The sequence below is a fragment of the Micrasema longulum genome, unplaced genomic scaffold (genome assembly GCF_059751315.1).
Source record: "Micrasema longulum isolate JH-2025_06_02 unplaced genomic scaffold, ASM5975131v1 h1tg000044l, whole genome shotgun sequence".
NCBI lineage: Eukaryota > Metazoa > Arthropoda > Insecta > Trichoptera > Brachycentridae > Micrasema > Micrasema longulum.
In genome coordinates, this window is record NW_028277251.1 from 464,743 (window position 1) to 483,952 (window position 19,210).

Genomic DNA, 19,210 nt, shown 5'->3' on the forward strand with positions numbered 1-19,210 from the left:
TCTGCCTACCCCTACGAGAAAGTGGCGTGATGGTAGTAGTAGGGTTTTCCGGGTAGAAGCTCCGCTAACATTATTCTCCGGTAAGACGTTGCTCCTATGTGCAATTATGGATGTAAAATTACGTAATTTTACCAAAAGACGCGGTAAAATACCATAATTTACGGTGTTTTACGGTATTTTTCGGTAAGAAACGAATTTGACGTACTTATTTTTATTTTTCAAAGATGTTACAAATACGAGTAGCTTTGTTTTAGGACATTTTACATGACTGCGAAAGCCCGGTTTAGATCCATCGGGTGGTTGTCGAGAAACGAATTGAATTTGAGGATCATCCTTTGATAAAATCCTTGTCAATTCTAACTAAAAAGATGACAAATGAAACAAACGCTCGCAGATCTATTCCTTTATTGTGTTCGTCCATGCAGTATATTCAGTCAGTATTTACAATTTACCCCAGGGACAACTTGCCAATATTTTCTACTCCATTTAAAGCACTAATATTTTCCTCTCAAATAGAAGAACATATAAGTATTGATAAATCATTTGCTCGATTGAATCACCAAGGTAATAACCAAACATTCTTGGCGAATATAGAAGAAAAATGGCCTGGTTCCACATTTATATTTACTGATGGATCTAAAACAGCCCAAGGTTGTGGTGCGGCATTTTATATTCCAACTTTTCAATTAAGTAGACTTTTCATACTGCCTTCCGATTCCTCAGTTTTTACTGCCGAGTGCATTGCACTAAAAGAGGCTTTAATGGAAGTTATACACCTTGAGATTCCTATGTCAATAATATTTACTGATTCCCTAAGTCTGATCAAAAAGTTGAAATCTGGAATTTATGGTAGTAATGATGGACTAATTTGTGAAATGAAATATCTTATATTTTTTGCGTTCGAGAGAAATTTCAAGGTGACCTTATGTTGGATTCCTTCGCATATCGGAATTTCTGGAAATGAAAGAGTTGATCACCTAGCAAAGGAAGCATGCCTTCATGGAAGCATCCCGCACTCCTTTAGTCGTCCTACTGACGATTGTGTACCAACTATAATTAATAAAATCAGATCTGAGTGGACAATTTTCTGGCAGAATTCCTCGACTGGGTTGTTTTATAAGAGTATTCAATGCTCCATCCCCGTTACACCATGGTTTGAAATCGAAAAGCAATCAAAATTGAACATCTCTTTAATATCAAGAATGAGAATAGGACATTGTCTCGTTGCCTCGCATTTATCGAGAATAGGTGTCTTTACTTCGGCAATGTGTCTTTGTGAAAATGACGATGAGACATTAGATCATCTGTTTTTTGACTGTCCCCTCTTCGAAAGAAGTGAATTCCTTCAAAATATATGTGAAGAATATAATACGTTCCCTCTTAACGTAAAATTTTTACTAGCCCAGAATGATTTGGATACTTATTTACTTCTGACTAAATTCCTAAGGATAAATAATAAAAATATTTGAATTTGTTAAATATTATTTGCATAATTTAATTAATAAGTCTAATTGAATGTCCCTCTTTACTTTTGGCCCGAAATTTCATTTTATGTTTACGTTTACTTTATACAGTAATAATATTTTATTGTCACAACTCTTTCATACTGATTTTAACTACCTCACATTATATTATATTTTTTCGTGGGTATGGGTTTTTTTTTTGTCGTTCACTGAAGCGTATATTCTTTAAATTTCTTTTTCTTGTTTCTAAGAGCCAAAATCACTCGCAAACGAGTGGAGGCGTATAAAAAAAAAAAAAAAAAAAAAAAAAAAACTAGAGGTGGTTAAAATAAATTGAAACCGTTATTTTTCCGAAAAAGTAAAAAAAAACTGTCACAGTTTTATTTGTGAAACGGTAATTGTCCCTGCTTCTCCTTTTAAATAACCGAAACGCGCATTTCTAGGTCTCTCCGGGAATCGAACTCGGAACATTCCGTACGCGAGTCGAATTTCTTAGCGATTACATCACGGAGGCTGTTACAGAGAAAAGTTGAAAACAGCACGGTTGATCTTAAAATGGTATTTGTAATGTTGATTCTAAATTTTACGTCGCTACGACTTACCGTTCAAAATTTTTATAATATGCTGATGCTTTAAAAATGCATGTTTTATCTATAAACGTCATTTTAAATGTTGATTCTAAATTTCACGTCGCTACGACGGACAGTCGAAAAATTTGATTTTATACCGAAGCATACGAAAAATTGGCTTGTGAACACCCCAGTTAATATAAAAATCGCATTTTAAACCTTGATTCTAAATTTCAAATCGCTGCGACTTATGGTTGTAAAGTTCGAAAATATATTTATTGATTGAGTTCGAGAAAAAAATGTCTTGAAAAAAGCACGGTCATTCTACAAATGTAATTTTAAATGTTGATTTTAAATTTCACGTCGCTACGACACACCGCTAAAAAGTTCGATTCTACGCCGAGGAAGGCCGAGAAAAAAATCGGCTCGGAAATGGCACCGCTGACCTAGAAATTGCATCTAGAATGATGTGTAAAAATTGCACATGGCTAGTGCGACTTAAGCTAGGGTTTCCTAGGACAGCGGTGCCCGTATCTTAACGGTCGTAGTGAACGGCGATGCAGTGGACAGCCGTCGCAACGGTGACTAGAGAGTGGTTTCCTAGGAAAACGGTGTTGATAAATGTTATCAAATAAATAAATAAAAATAGCAGTTTTTTAATATTTTCCATATTTACACCGTTGAAATTCAAATATGTGATTGCGCAGCAGGATTATACGTCGCGAGACGTAAATATTTTGACATTTAATATTAGGTGTTCACGGATGTTCCATAGTGATCGCGAATACGACAAACAACCATGGTGAAAAATTGTTATCGCGTCGCTTATTAGCACGTCGATAGTTACTTGTGATTTAGCTACTGGGTATTTTATTTAATTTGGGAAACCACCAGTTCTACATACATATTTATTTTTCACATCTTCCTTCCGCGTTCTCTCTTCCCGCCCGCTGACAAGCCTCTAAAATGGCGGCTTCGCGCGTTATTCCCAAAAATAAAAATATGTATTTATGTGTCTCCTGGTCCTTTGAACCGGTCGTAATAGAGACCAAAAAGCCAATAATTATGTAGAAAGCGACGGCCGCAGCGGAGCCGGATGTCCGTTTTCTTAATTGAACAAACACATCTGTGACAATTTGTCATTAGGTCCGCATCACAATACACCTTGTACTCGCGTCTCGAACAGCCTGGCACAGATTCGCTCTGACCTACAGAACGGAAAATGGGAAGTGTGAAAACGAAATTACCCGATCATAATTCAAGCCGCTACAGAAATAACTCTAGTACATTATGTTCCTATTGTATTCTGGTCACCGGTCACCAGTCACCACTCCGTACTCACTACAGATCACCCCCACGCTGTGTCCCAGAAACACGCTTGTCTGAAATAATTATTATTGGATTTGTAAAATTTCTTAAGATAGTGTAAGAAATCGACGAAAAATACAACGTTTACAAATTAATCAAAATTATGCCATTTATTGTTTTCTTTATATTTCTAAATACAAAGCAAAAAAGAATACTCTTTCCTCTATCGTTCTTGCTCTAACTACGAGGGCGGATTGATAATGAAGCTACCTAGCGCTAGATGGCGGCACAAACACAAAAAATATTTATTTTTTCCAAATTGCGATCCATCAAACGGCAGCTGTTAAAATGTCACCCAAATCATCGATTAGTTTATTTGTTGCAGTCGTTTGAAGTAAACAACTTTTGTGTTTCTTGAAAAATGGAAAAAAGCGAATTTCGTGCAGTGATTAAACACTATTATTTGAAAGGGAAAACGGCGAAAGAGACAAAAGAAAAGCTCGATAAACATTACGGTGAGTCTGCTCTGTCAGATTACATGGTCAAATATTGGATTGCTGAATTTAAACGCGGCCGAACAAGCACTGCAACAATACTGTCAACAGGAAGGCCAAAAGAGGCGGTTACTGAAGAAAATATCAAGAAAATCCTCGATATAGTTATGAATGATCGCCGAGTGAAGTTGCGTGAGATTGTTAAAATGGTAAACATCTCATATGAACGTGTGTTCAACATTTTGCATGAACATTTGCATATGAAAAAGCTATCGGCAAGATGGGTGCCGCGTTTGCTCAGTGACGAACAAAAACGAGTTCGAGAGACCACTTCACAGCAGTGTTTGGACATGATAAAGCGTAATCCTGTTGATTTTTGGCGTCGGTTAATAACTGTCGATGAAACGTGGGTGCACCACTATACACCTGAAACCAAAAATCAATCGAAACAATGGGTGGAAGCTGGTGGATGTGCTCCAAAGAAGGCAAAGGCAGTGAAATCGGCTGGCAAGGTTATGACCACTGTATTTTGGGATGCACTCGGAATATTGCTCATCGATTATCTTGAAAAAGGATCCACAATCACAGGAAAGTATTATCGTGCATTATTGGATCAATTGAATGATGCAATCAAGGAAAAACGACCGCATTTAAAGAAGAAAAAGGTGCTCTTTTTTCGAGACAACGCACCAGTTCACACAGCATTAGATACGATGCTAAAATTACGTGAAATACACTTCAAATTGGTTGATTATCCACCTTACAGTCCAGATTTAGCTCCTAGTGACTTTTTCCTGTCTTTAAACTTGAAAAAATGGCTCGCAGGAAAAAGATTCAGCTCAAACGAAGAAGTGATTACCGAAACTAACGCGCATTTTGAGAGGTTCCCGAAATCGTATTATTCAGATGGTATAAAAAAGTTGGAATATCGTCTTACTAAGTGTGTCGAAGTAAAAGGAGACTATGTTGAGAAATAAATGGTTTTTGAAAAAAATAAATGTTTTTTCCTACTTAGGTAGCTTCATTTTCAATCCGCCCTCGTATAATGCTTTTTTATCATCTATTGATATATTTTATATGTCCCTTAATTTATTTAAAAATGGGTCTTAATTTATTTAAAAATAAATTAAGGCTCATTCTTTCTGGCTGCGATACGATCCCACTTGCTATTTAATGATTAACCCACACTAATACCCATAAACACACCTCTACACTTACTTTCATACATAATACACATAAACACACCCTTTTGTTGTACCACAATTTAATATGTATGATTCTTATTTAGAAATTTCGCTGGTCTGTCTTCAAACCGTATTTTTTTATATGTTATTAAATCATTGCCGACTGTTTGTTTCTTTAAAATAAATAAATAAATGTCACTCCACTTGTAAAAGTAAGAAAAAAATACAAAAATTCGAACTTCGTAAGTATACTTTTTAATTTTGAGAGGAAACGCGGTCTGACTTTTCTTTATATAAACGTATTCCCGCATTTTCACCCTGGATTATGGCACTATAAATATGTACCATCGGCGTATCTCAATAGTTTATTATGGGAACTAGAAAAACATATTTTCTTATATTTTTCTCGCTTCCATTTTATCGGCTGGGCTTTACAGGGCCCGATTAAAATGGGAAGTTAAGTTATTTTTTTATTTATTCTTAATTAAATTATCGAACTTAATTTAAATGATTTTTACTCGACTTCTATTTTTTATTTTTGCTGTTTCATATTTTCCACTTACTCATATTAAAAAAAAAAAAACAGAATGTACTGAACTTATTTTTTTTATTTTACATGTTTTTTTATGTATTTATAAATGCATCTACACCATAGAATTCATAATGTATTCTAGATTTAGTATAACCACGCACAGGCCATGCCTATGTGAGATCTTTTTGTTTTTATAAATAAAGTGATATGTATTAAATGATAAAAAAATGAACAAATGTCAACAAAAAAGTTGTAAATAAATAATAACCAAAAATCGAATTTCGTCGGTAACCTGTGACTGAAAATGTTTCAAAAACAATATAAATATTAACTTTATGGTCAAACATTTTACAAAACGTTATTAAATATTTGTATATTTAATTCTTCTTAGTAAGAGTCTAAAACTGGTAATCCCAGCATGGAAAAGATCCACCTCTCTCGGTAGGCTGTTCAACACACCAATCATTGCACAGCCATCAACAACGGTAAATTTGTCCTGCATTCTGGAGGAACAAATGATCTGTGTTGCCTAGCTCTTAAAACATGCGCTCCAAAATGTTAGGATTGATAAGCGAGGCAATGCTCCTTCTGGCCCGCAAACTTGTGATACCGAGCATACCTAAAAGGAACGATGATGGGTATTGCAATGGGTAGTATCCATACTCTCTCATGTAGAGGTAACGAAGAAACTTCGTCTGTGTTCTCTCAATCATTAGTGAGTAAGTGACTTCTTCAGCCCCCCACATCACCGCACCACTCTCCAGAATGCTAAGCATTTTATTGAAATACTATTGAATATAACTGTGTTAACTTTCTACTGTAGTCGGGGCCTAAGTCCGAGTCCCAACCAGTGAGCATTACATACACGATACGCCTATACCTTTTAAGCGAACCTACATCAATATATATGTTTATATAAAGGCAATGTTCGTATGTGTGTCCTCGATGGACTGAATAACTACTGGACCGATTTACGTGCGGTTTTCAGCGAAATGTAGATCTTTGCCGTGAGCATATGTATGATTTTTAAAATCATAAATTTATGAAGTAGAAAAAAAGTTAGGAGCGTAAATGTTTTTTTCACCGAAAACCTGGCTGCATTCGTCGAGAATGCATTTACAAAAAGTTGGAAAGATGTTATTTTTTTGTGTATAAAAAATATAATATTTTGAATGTTTACAAACAACGCTAGTTTTTTTTGGATCCCAATCAGATTATTTCCATAAATTCCTAATAATTTCTACACATTCATTTATTTTTACTGAATTTTTGAAAAACATTTTTGTACAGTACATTTCAAATAGAATTCTATTTATGAAAATAAATTATTTAAAGTTTTGGAATTCAACCATAAACAAGTACCTAGGTACCTACTTAAATTCAATATTTGAAAACGAATTATTTAAGTTCTGGAACTCAATCATTAACAAGTGCGATGGCTTAGGCCTCTCATCATATTTCGACCGCGTTCACTCGGCTTTCATCCTTCCTCTGCCAGTTCCATGTTTCACTTCCATACATAAGTGTTGGGACTAAAACTCCGCTGTGCAATGCCAGTTTAGTTTCGATTGACATATTTTTTAAGCAATTACTTTCTGCCCATGTTTGAACATCCACATTTCCTCAACTCTTCCATCTGTTGACTTTTGTGAAGTAAAAGAGCTAAAACCTTTATCACGTGGGTGAGATTCATCCGGCTGAACCAAATCACCTACTAGGCAACGCCTGAAAACAATTTTCCAATTTTTATACTTCTTCTTTTACCAGGTAGTAATTCAACAATGTTTGATTATGTCCAAATGCTTGCAGACTGGCTGGATTTCCCCCCTAGAGAGTTGTTTATATTAAAATTTATTTCAACAGAGAGGGAAAACGGAAATGTTCAAACATGGTCAGAATGGTGAATGTTACAGTGTGTAAAGTGGCCACTTAAACCAGCCAATGACAGGTCATAAGCTCTGTAAATGCCTAGACTTCCATGTGTGAATGTAGAGGAAGCGAGGTATGTATGCAGAGACAGAGTGATATGTCGTTCTATCCTCTCTGCCTACCCCTACGGGGAAACGGCGTGGTGTCTTGTTGTTGTTGTTGTTAAAGGCGGTTCCAGCGTTCCGAAATATTTAAATTTGTTGCAACAGAGAGGGAAAATATTTTTGAGGAGGGAATATGGGAGTCTAGGCATTTACAGGGCTTGTGACCTGTCATTGGCTGGTTTAAGTAGCCACTTTACACACTGTGTAACATTCACCATTCTGCCTATGATTGAACATCCACCATTCTGCCTATGATTGAACATCCACATTTCCTCAACTCTTCCATCTGTTGACTTTTGTGAAGTAAAAGAGCTGAAACCTTTATCACGCGGGTGAGATTCATCCGGCTGAACCAAATCACCTACTAGGCAACGCCTGAAAACAATTTTCCAATTTTTATACTTCTTCTTTTACCAGGTGGTAATTCAACAATGTTTGATTATGTCCAAATGCTAGCAGACTGGCTGGATTTCCTCCCTAGGGAGTTGTTCATATTTGAATTTATTTCAACAGAGAGGGGAAACGGAAATGTGGATGTTCAAACATGGGCAGAATGGTGAATGTTACACAGTGTGTAAAGAGGCCACTTAAACCAGCCAACGACAGGTCGTAAGCCGTGTAAATGCCTAGACTTCCATATTCCCTTCTCAAAAATGTTTTCCCTCTCTGTTGAAATAAATTAAAAAATAAAACTTTACACTATATTGATTGGAACAAATGCCATAACAATATAATTTAGGTCCTTTTCACAAAATGGTGTACAAAACAAAACAAAAAATAACTTATCTTAAACTATTACTTTTAGTTGTGTACACCATTTTGTGAAAAGGACCTAAATTATATTGTTACGGCATTTGTTCCAATCAATATAGTGAAAAGTTTCCGCAAACAAAGTTTTGTAAAATTTCCATTGAAAATAAACGTAAAAATTGCATTTTTCAATAAAAATTATAAAAGCGCCATCTACGAATAATTAGTTTCATATTTACGTTTAGAATCACCTTAACATTTATTTTATGAAACCGAACGGTTTGGGAAGTTAAGAAGAAATCACATGGCAATATACTCGCCCTTATATTGCGTATATCAAGTGTTTAAATAAATTAAATAAATTTTCTTTATTCTACCAACATTAAATTACAACTGTTAAGCTAGGTTTTCCTAGGACAGCGGTGCCCGTATTTTAACGGCCGTAGTGAACGGTGATTCAGTGGAAAGCCATCGTAAAGGTGATTAGAGAGTGGTTTCCTAGGAAAACGGTGTTAAATGGTGTTGATAACACCGTTTTCCTAGAAAACCACACTCTAGTCACCTTTACGACGGCTGTCCACTGCATCACCGTTCACTACGGCCGTTAAAATACGGGCACCGCTGTCCTAGGAAACCCTAGCTTTACTGACGATTCGAGATGTTCATCGAAGGTTTAGAATAGCTTCTAAATTCAGCACACAAAACTAGACTAACCAGTTGCCAGCAGAATTACCTACTCATAATAAACATGTTGCATGTAATGCACAAGCACCATAACGCTATCGTTTATATAATAGGCGAGCTAATTTCACACATTTAATCGTTCTACAAATTGTTACATGTTCTTACATTATCTGGGTCAAAAATCATTACAATTTACAACTTTCCGCTGTCAAGGTCGGCCGCTAAATTAAACATTTCATTAGATACATTCAAACTTGATTTGATTCAATGGCAATAAAAACATCGAAACGTATTCAAATATCCACGAAATGATCGTATTAGGCGATTTCAGGACGCAACGATGACTACGCGTTTCAACAAAACATATTTCGAAACGAACAGTGGGTAATAAAAAAATAGTAAGTAAAAAAACGTATTTCAAACGAACGTATTCTCTAACCAAATCGTATTTGGAAATGAACAGTATTCTTTATCCAAATCGTATTTGGAAACGAACAGTACATAATAAACAAATCGTATTTGGAAACGAACGGTACATAATAAACAAATCGTATTTGGAAACGAACGGTACATAACGAATAAATCGTATTTTGAAACGAACGGTACATAACAAACAAATCATAATTGGAAACAAACAGTATTTGGAAACAAACAGTAAACTATAAAGAAATCGTATTTGGAAACGAACGGTACATAACGAACAAATCGTATTTGGAAACGAACGGTATATAATAAAGAAATCGTATTTGGAAACGAATAGTAAACTTTTTCGAAAGGCACAGTAAAATGTAACAGAAAAGCCTTGGTTTTCCAAAGTGATTCTGAACAAGTTTGAGACATCCTCCATATGCAGAATGCGCATTGGGCACTGCTGCAATGGTTCTCACCTGTTCAGAATCCATGTCCGGGACTCTGCCATTTGCGAATGTCAGCTAGATGAGGAAGATTTAAACCATATTTTTTTTGGATGCCCCATAAATGATTGTTATCCTGATTTCCTATCCGACCTCTCTGATATTAATATCCCGTTCCCTATTCATATTCTAACTCTCCTGTCCCCACCCAATAAACGTGTATTTCAAATCCTATGTAAATATCTAGTTGTAAATGGTGTAAAGCTGTAAATGTTTTATTATTATATGTATATATTATATTAAATACCAACATATTATGTTACTAACACATGTGTATATATGTAAAAAACAAAAATACTCGGCACTGGCCAGAACACCCGAGTTGAGATGTGAAAAGGCCATGAAAAAACGAAGAAGAAGAAGAACGAAGAAGAAAGGCACAGTACTTAAACGATAAACAAATCGCATTTTAAAACGAACAGTATACTAATAAACCGTATTTTTAAACGAACAGTATACTAATAAACCGTATTTTTAAACGAACAGTATACTAATAAACCGTATTTTTAAACGAACAGTATACTAATAAACCGTATTTTTAAACGAACAGTATACTAATAAACCGTATTTTTAAACGAACAGTATACTAATAAACTGTATTTTTAAACGAACAGTATACTAATAAACCGTATTTTTAAACGAACAGTATACTAATAAACCGTATTTTTAAACGAACAGTATACTAATAAACCGTATTTTTAAACGAACAGCATACGTGATATAAACAAATTGTATTTCGAAATAAACCGTATACTAATTTCGAATAACTATGTATAGAAACAAATCGTATAATAGAAACAACCAGTATATGTGTCTCTAACACCGTATATTATCTAGGTATTAGATTTGTCTTCAAAGTGAACATAGAGACGGGTAAACTCACCCTCAGACTTGGATATGCAGAGGTAGCGGCAGGAGCGCTTGCCAAACACCAGCGGCTGCCGCCAGAGGTCGGCGTCCGAGTCCTCGTCGTACGTCTTCAGCACGGGCCAGTAGCCCTGGGGGCAGCGCCCGCCCTGCTCCACCACGTGCAGCGCGGTGATGGGGCGCTCGTCCGGCAGGCGCGCGCTCAGCGCCCCCAGCGCGCCCCCGCCCCCTGCCTCCTGAGGGAACTTGGCGCCCTTGGACTTTGACATGACAGCACGCCTGGGAGTAAAATTAATTCAATTTAATTCATAATAGGGAAATATCTCATTTAAAAAAACATTTTTAAAGTATAACTAAATGTGAGATCAGTGTGAACGGAGATATTCTGAATCAGGTAGAAAATTTTTCGTATCTGGGAAGAATGTTTACTAGGGATGGAAAGACCGAGAAAGATATTGAAAGGAGGGTGAGTGCCGGGAACAGGGTGAACAGGTGCACTGAAATCTACTTTGGCAAACAAATGTTTATCGCAGGAGGCTAAACTAGCAGTTCGCAACGGAGTTCTAGTGCCAACTTTAATGTATGGGAGCGAAGTATGGAATTGGAAAAATGATGATGAAAGTAGGTTGAATGCTGTCGAAATGCGACCCCTCGGGCGAATGTCTGGTAAAACGATGTATAATAGGTGCACAAATGTCGAGAGCCATGAAGTGTGTAAGGCTGAGCCATGCATTATCGACAGAATCAAGAGAGGGGTGCTGCGATGGTTTGGACATGTGGAGCGAATGGTCAGCGAAAGAACAGCTAAAAAGATCTACGATGCTAATGTTGATGGATGCAGAAAACGAGGAAGATCGAGAAAGACATGGCAAGATCAAGTCCATCAAATACTTGAAGATGGACATGTCAAGAGTAGGAATAATCAGCGTGCGTGCATGAGAAGATGTGTGAATGTAGAGGAAGCGAGGTATGTATGCAAAGACAGAGTGATATGGCGTTCTATCCTCTCTGCCTACCCCTACGGGGAAACGGCGTGATGGCTTGTTGTTGTTGTTGCAGGAGGTTCCAGCGTTCCGAAATATTTTAATTTGTTGCAACAGAGAGGGAAAATATTTTTGAGAAGGGAATATAGGAGTCTTTACAGGGCTTATGACCTGTCATTGGCTGGTTTATGTGGCCACTTTACACACTGTGTAATATTCACCATTCTGCCTATGATTGAACATCCACATTTCCTCAAGTTTTCCATCTGTTGACTTTTTTTAAGTAAAAGAGCTGAAACCTTTATCACGTGAATGAGATTCATCCGGCTGAACCAATCCACCTATTAGGCAACGCCTAAAAACATTTTTTCAATTTTTTTATACGTCTTTTACCTATACCAGGTAGTTAATTCAACAATGTTTTGAGTTAGACAGTGTGTAAAGTGGCCACTTAAACCAGCCAATGACAGGTCATAAGCCCTGTAAATGCCTAGACTCCCATATTCTTTTCTCAAAAATATTTTCCCTCTCGGTTGCAACAAATTTAAATACGAACAACTCCCTAGGGAGAAAATCCAGCCAGTCTGCAAGCATTTGGACACACTCAAAACATTGTTGCGAAATGGGGAACTTTTCGAAGTGGTTTTAATGCATTAATTAACCTTTCCCATACTGTCTTAAATACAACCGCGCGTTACGGTGCTGTGTAGTCACTACACATTTAAAAAATTAGAGATTAAAAAAAGGAAAAATAAAATATTTATAGTGATTACTGACTTTAATTAACCATAATTTAATTCAAAGATGATAATATTTCAAATTTAACTGCTGAAAACATTAAAAAAAACCATTGGGTATCGCTAACGACGAGGGCGAAACGTGCACCCGCGCCAACTTCCCGAGAGCTACTAAGTAGCTATGCAGGGTGTTTTTTAAACCCTGTCACATCCGAAACCACGGTGATCAGTATGAGCAAGAAGATATATTGGCACATTAAAATATTTTTTTAGAATGAATAAAGTTTAAAAAATAAAATTATAAAAAAAACAAATGGTTGCTAACTTCTGCAGGAGTTAGACGAGAAGGGGGGAAAGGGGAGTCTGACACACCGTTAACCGCGCGGCCGCGGCCCCCTCGCTTCTCCCCTGCAGAAGTTAGCAACCATTTGTTCTTTTTAATATTTTATTATTACAAATTTTCGTCGTTCTAAATATTTTTATTAAATATGCCAATATGTCTTCTTGCCCATACTGATCATCGTGGTTTCGGATGTGACAGGGTTTAAAGAACATCCTGTATAGTACTGGACTACGTGACTGACCGAGTGTATACTTTGAATGATATTTGTAATTTAGCCCCGATTTCCGATAAAATGCTTTTTTGTGCCTAATAAGTACTTATTATTTAATCAAAAAATATTTCAGTCGATGCGAAAATGTGTAATGGAGGAATACTGAAAATCTAAACCCAATATTTATTATATTTATAGAGATATTGTAGTTATTAGACGCAATGTGTACTAGCTACACATTACCGGGGAGGGAAGGTTTTATCTAGGATCATGAAATGATTTTTGAATAAAATAACAGGAACACGGAGCATGGCAAGAAAGACCTTTCCACGAGTTTTTTTTTTTTGAGTTCTTGCATTTATTTTTCACGGGATTTCAAATTTTTTAATCACTGGTATTCTTTAGATATCCGAATTATAGAATTAACAATTCTATCGTAAGTAATATTGCTTCTGTTTGAACGATGTGAAGTGATATTTCAATATCTGACCCTTAAGTATTTTTATAAGGTTATGCACTTTGGCTAGACGTGTTACAGACACAGGAATACAATATAAAAGGTCATTGGCTTTGCTTTGTCCTTACGCAGACACATTTATTTGATAAAACATAGGTTTCAAAAAAAATAAATCAGAAATACTCCGCTGTTTTAATAGCATTTACGAATAATTCGACAGCTACGCTGATAAACAAAACAGGCGAGAATAATATTTTGCGTGTCTAATCTTCGACAGTATGCTTTTTTTTACGCACATCGCTAAATGTAAATCATTTAATTAAAAAGCATGTACATTTTTAAATACTTACAAATATATCCGTAACCTTGCGAATTCCGTTCACTCGGTGGTAATCAAAGAATGCAAATATTATGCAAGATGAAAAAATAACACTATCGCGTATTGCAAAACTCACTGAAACTTGAATATAACTGGGTAAAAATATTTTCACTTATAAAGCACAAGTTAACTAACTCATTAACGCCTATTGTCTGCTCGTTTATAAATTAATATGTCGTCGGGGTTAACGAGGAAACCCGACATAAATTCCTTTGACATTTTAAGAACAATGAAAAACGCGAAACACGGCTTACACTAGGGTAAAATTACGGTTATAAAAGCTGAGACATTTTATTATTATCCACCATACAAAACTAAACAGCACCACAAAAAAACTATAGCATTTTTTTCCAATTGTAATATTGTAAATACATTCGTTCCTTCACCTGACCCGGCCGATCGAGAATAATAAATACCAATATTTTGACAGTACAAAACCGAAAACTTCGCGTACCAATGCTACCAACGCGATGGAAAATAATGCTTAGATAATTTTGCACAACTTCTTCTGATATAAAAAAAATATCCACACTTCGCCTTTTATTTATTTTTAATTGAGCAAGTAATGGTCTTTGCCCACCATTCAAGAGGCCTCGGGTTCGATTCCCGATATGGTTGGTATGAAATATTTATTTTAAAGGGTGTTTTTACACTAGAATATTCTATAGTCCCTGGACTGGTACCTGAAGTCTAAGACTGATCATCTTACCTTCATGTAACAAAATGGATTAAGATACGCCAATGCAGTGCCCTATGCACCATTAGGTGTGGAAAGGGAATGATGATAATGACGAAGTTATGGTCTTTTGTGCGCGGGAAAATGGGTTTCAGTCAAAAAAGACGATTTTTTATGTGAGCCAATGAAAGTTTTGAGTCTGTCTTAAAATCGAGAAAACAGCTGCCAAATCATAAGGATTCAACTATTTAGAGTATTTTTTGTTTTACATACTTCAAAAATTATCCTTAATATTTCGGGTTTTTAAATTTTGCATTTAATTTTATTTTGACCATTTTATGACTTAAACCCTTTTCCCGCGCACGGTAGATATGTAAAACAAGTGTTACTAATTAAATTTATTTATTTATCTTTTCATTCATCTTAAGATATCCAAAGATCTATATTACAGAAAACTACTTCTCCCGAGATGAGGTTCAACTGTTCCTCCATACACAAGTCCGTCATTGCTCATCCTAACCACATCGTCCCTCTAAAAGAAGACCTCTGGATCTGCTCACTGTTCTCAAATTTCTGAAGTGGTGGATTGGAAAGAAAAAACAGTTTCATAAAAATGGTCTAATGGCTTGATACGCACAGAGGAGGTGCAGTATACAATGTCGCTACACTAATGTTAAGTACAGAGTTATGATATCCGGACAAGAAGAGCAGTTTACATTTTGGACTTTGGCTTCAGGGTGAAGTATCTGATGATAATCCTCAATCCCAGGTACATGGCATTACTAACCTGGAACACAAGTGCTATTAATTGAAATTTATTGCAACAGAGATGGAGAACATTTCAGGGGGGGGGAGAATGGAAATATAGTCATTTAGAGGGTTTATGCCAAACATTTGGACATACTAAAGATATTGATGACAAGTATTATCCTGAAGAAAATGGTTTATAATATCTTACCTGTTAATAATAAGTTGGTTCCAAATGCATATCTTGACTGGTGTAAAGTTAGTTGCATAGTTTTTCATAAATTATTAGGACATGCGAAAAGTTTAAAAAATATTATTGGGCAAATTATTATGTAAGCATGCTATTTTGTTTTTTTTTCTTTATGAGTGTCACCTCTAAGTCTTTTTGATATACTGCGGTAAATAATCCAAGTGAAAACTAGAGCATACATTCCTTTCGCTACCTGGAAAAGAAATAGTTTAACTATTCACGACAATAATGAATTTTTATTCACAACAATAATTTATTTTTATTTCACTTGTGTTTATTTTTTTTATATATGAGAATAAACATAGAACACATAATATTTAGAGAGAAAATTTCAAAATATCAAAACAGTATTACCAACAGTTTTCAAATGCCATACATAATATTACATTGTTTATTTAATTCTAAACTATCCTAAAGGCGTTTAACGTAAATAAAAAATCTTTATGCTTACATTGGCTCTTCCCGTCTTAGTTTCCGAGTTGAATATTTTTTCAACCCTGTGAATTCCGGTTCTGGCCCTGCCATTGAATATTCACAAGAGAACCAAAGAAAACCTGTAAATAACTAGAAAACCCTTCAGAAAGTAACTGACATTACAAAGAAAATTTTGGCCAGACTTTTTTTCTTTATTCAAATTTGTTTATTTATTACAACATGCAATGAGAGTAGCTACCTTATCACAGTATTGCCATATCTAGGGACGGTACCTATCTGATAATTAATTTATATTACGTATGAATAAAAGTGTCCTGAATATATTATCATCGGGTTTCTGGAACAAGTTGGCATCTAACATTTTACTAATTGCGAGTTATTGCACTTTTAAAGTTAAAAGCTCATCTCAAATCGATGATTCAAATAAAACCACGAGTTGAATATTATATTTTGTAAAATAAACAAAAAACAACTTTGTTTTTAACCACATTTTTTTTTTCTACTGATCGGTTTCTACTGAGATTTTTCTTCAGGGTATAATTAACTAATGAATTCTATCCTATTTTATTTTAACGGTGATCACTATTAACAAAAACAAAAAGACTCGACTTATTAGCTCCATAGGTTCGATGAAATAATATTTAGTAATCACTGTTAAAATAAAATAGGATAGAATTCATTATTTAATGAGGATGTTCAGTATCTTTTTTTTTACTTGTTAAAATACTATTTAACTAAGCCAAAAAAATTTTCTTTTGCTTATCGTATTATCAGCGCTATGATTTTTTAAAGTTTTGTATTTCTGAAATAACTCTGCGTGTGACGTCAGAGGTTGTTCTCTGTTAGTTCTTCCCATTGGTTCGTTTACGGTAAGCCAACCGGATATCCTTCCCAACTCTCACATCATTGGTTGGTTCATATGAACCAGTGACGTCAATCAACGTAGTGCGTTTTTATTAAAATATTTTTATTATTTTTCTCGTACATCTTCAAGAAATTTTGCAGAACAATTTAATGCTCTAATTTTTACCATGCGCAAGAAAACATTTTTTGTATCCAATTCCGTAGGGCTGAATTTCCTCATTATACTTTGATAAAGAAGCTTGTGTAGCTTTGAAACCGGTCAGTAGAAAAAAGAATAAGTGGTTAAAAAGAAAGTTGTATTATATTTATTTTATTACAATGAATAATCATAATGTTAGTGTTTCAAATATAAATTTCATATTTATAAAACACGACATATTTTTATTTACTTTTAAAACAAATATTATTTGATGCCAGTTGTGAAGAAATTTAATTTTAATAACTAATGACAAAGTGCTGACACGAGCGGATACCGAAATCACTGACAGCCATGGAAATAACACACGGACTCAAGTTCCTACTAGGAAGTAAAGTGAATACACAATAGAATACATAGGTAGTAACATCCTTAGTCCAGTTCAATGTAAAATGTCTACGCAGTTACTCTGTTATCCTGTTTATGCAAAAAAAAACAAACCATCACGCCGTTTCTCCGTAAGGGTAGGCAGAGAGGATAAAACGCCACATCACTCCATCTTAGCATACAGGTCTCGCTTCCTCTACATTTATACAACTTCTCATGCACGCGCGCCATTTATTCCTACTCTTGACAAGTCCATCTTCGAGTATTTAATGGACTTAAATCGATCGTGCCATGTCTTTCTCGTTTTCTACATCCATCAACATTATTATTCTCATATTACTAAATCTACCCCTTCAAGCCCAGGTCCTTGAAGTATTAGGCTATCAGGCAGGGGGTGAGCGCCTAACATCCTCCGGTTTTTTCATCATCTAAAACAGAGGTTCCCAAACTTTTTTGTGTCGTAGACCCCTTGCCATGTTTTTCGGTTTTTGGTAGACCCCCTACTTACCTGATATTGATTTTTCATAAATTTCTAACTGTAGTAAAGTTTAATGTTAAAAACTTAAAGTTAAAACAAATGTTAAGTTTTATACATTTATTAATTGAATTTAAATAAAAACTACTAAAAATAAAATTTTGTATCTGTTATATAAAATAAACGTAACATAAAATCAACTAAGCAATAAGTAAATGTTTTTAGTAGGAAGGATGAGCCTGATGCTTTAATAATAAATTATCAACATTTGGCGTCAATTTTGTCAGGTTTAATCTTAAATCTTCTCGGCCAATGAGTCTGTTTCTTTTTTTCGTTAGGAGATTGGTAACAGCGCTGAACCCCCTTTCCACTAGGTATGACGATGGAAAGGAAACTAAAAATTTGCTCGCTATATTCCATAATACAGGATAAGTAACGGGTATGTTTTTTTGCAGCCAGAAGTACAGAAGTACTATCAGTGCATGTCGTCGCTGCGCCTGCAAAATCCGCTATGTAAAAAAACACAACTTTTCAGGAGAAGGAAAAAACTGATTTACTCAGCGGTGTCTCGCATTTCTTAAAAAGCAAATAAACAAAAAATTAGAGCCTTACGTCGGATTTAGCATAATGATGTTTTATAAAATGATATTTTAATATTGAAGCCTTAGTGAATATTTTTGTGACTGAAAGGCACATAGCTGGTTTAATTTGAGTCTTAAAATCCGTTTTGTAGTAGAGGCAGCACATAGCGGATTTTAATGAACGCGTATTTTCGACATGGCGGGTTTTACAAATGGGTAATGATTGGTTTTTTTATTGTTAAATTATATTTTGAACTTATGCGTAAGACATATTTAACCAAGCTGTCTGTTTTGAACAAACCTTTATCTTCACCAGCCAAAAGTTGATATACCTAACTAAATTGTTATAGAGTAAAAGAGAAATAAACATTTGCAGAATAAGATAGATAGATAAATAATCAAACAAAATGTTTTATACATGATGTTCAAGTAACTAATTACCCAAAAAAATAATTATAAACATGTTGAAAGTAAAAAACAAAATAGAAACTACAAATCAAACATTATTCTTATACATTCGTAATAATTAATACCGTAATAATGATGTTAACATTTTGATAAAATAAATTAACCTCTCAATGCAGTATTTTAATAAACAATAATTACGACTTCCTACTAGTAAAATCATATTTTTTCTTAAAACTGTTGAGATCTTTGAAATACAAAGATAGTACCCATAATTTAAAAATCAGTATTTGAGATTATCGTTAAAGAAGTGATAGATAGTCTCGATGCATACCTATATAATTTT

At 35.0% G+C, this 19,210-nt stretch overlaps 1 protein-coding gene and 1 long non-coding RNA gene across 2 annotated transcripts in view; both read right to left on the minus strand.

Annotated features, from left to right (window-relative positions):
- Positions 1-14,340, minus strand: part of LOC148285271 (multivesicular body subunit 12B-like) — a 46,559-nt gene extending 32,219 nt beyond the window's left edge. Inside the window, exons 1-2 of the mRNA XM_088227482.1 lie at positions 13,880-14,340; positions 10,815-11,077 (exon numbers count right to left, since the gene is read on the minus strand). Of these exons, the coding sequence (XP_088083608.1) occupies positions 10,815-11,067 (253 nt within the window). The 5' untranslated portion in view covers positions 11,068-11,077; positions 13,880-14,340. The remainder of the gene's footprint in view (positions 1-10,814; positions 11,078-13,879) is intronic.
- A 666-nt stretch (positions 14,341-15,006) lies between these two features.
- LOC148285272 (uncharacterized) lies at positions 15,007-16,199 on the minus strand. The gene is made up of 3 exons (XR_015822519.1): positions 16,033-16,199; positions 15,543-15,774; positions 15,007-15,371 (listed from the first exon to the last, which is right to left on the minus strand). It is a non-coding gene; the product is annotated as an uncharacterized LOC148285272 (long non-coding RNA).
- Between the last annotated feature and the right edge of the window lie 3,011 nt (positions 16,200-19,210).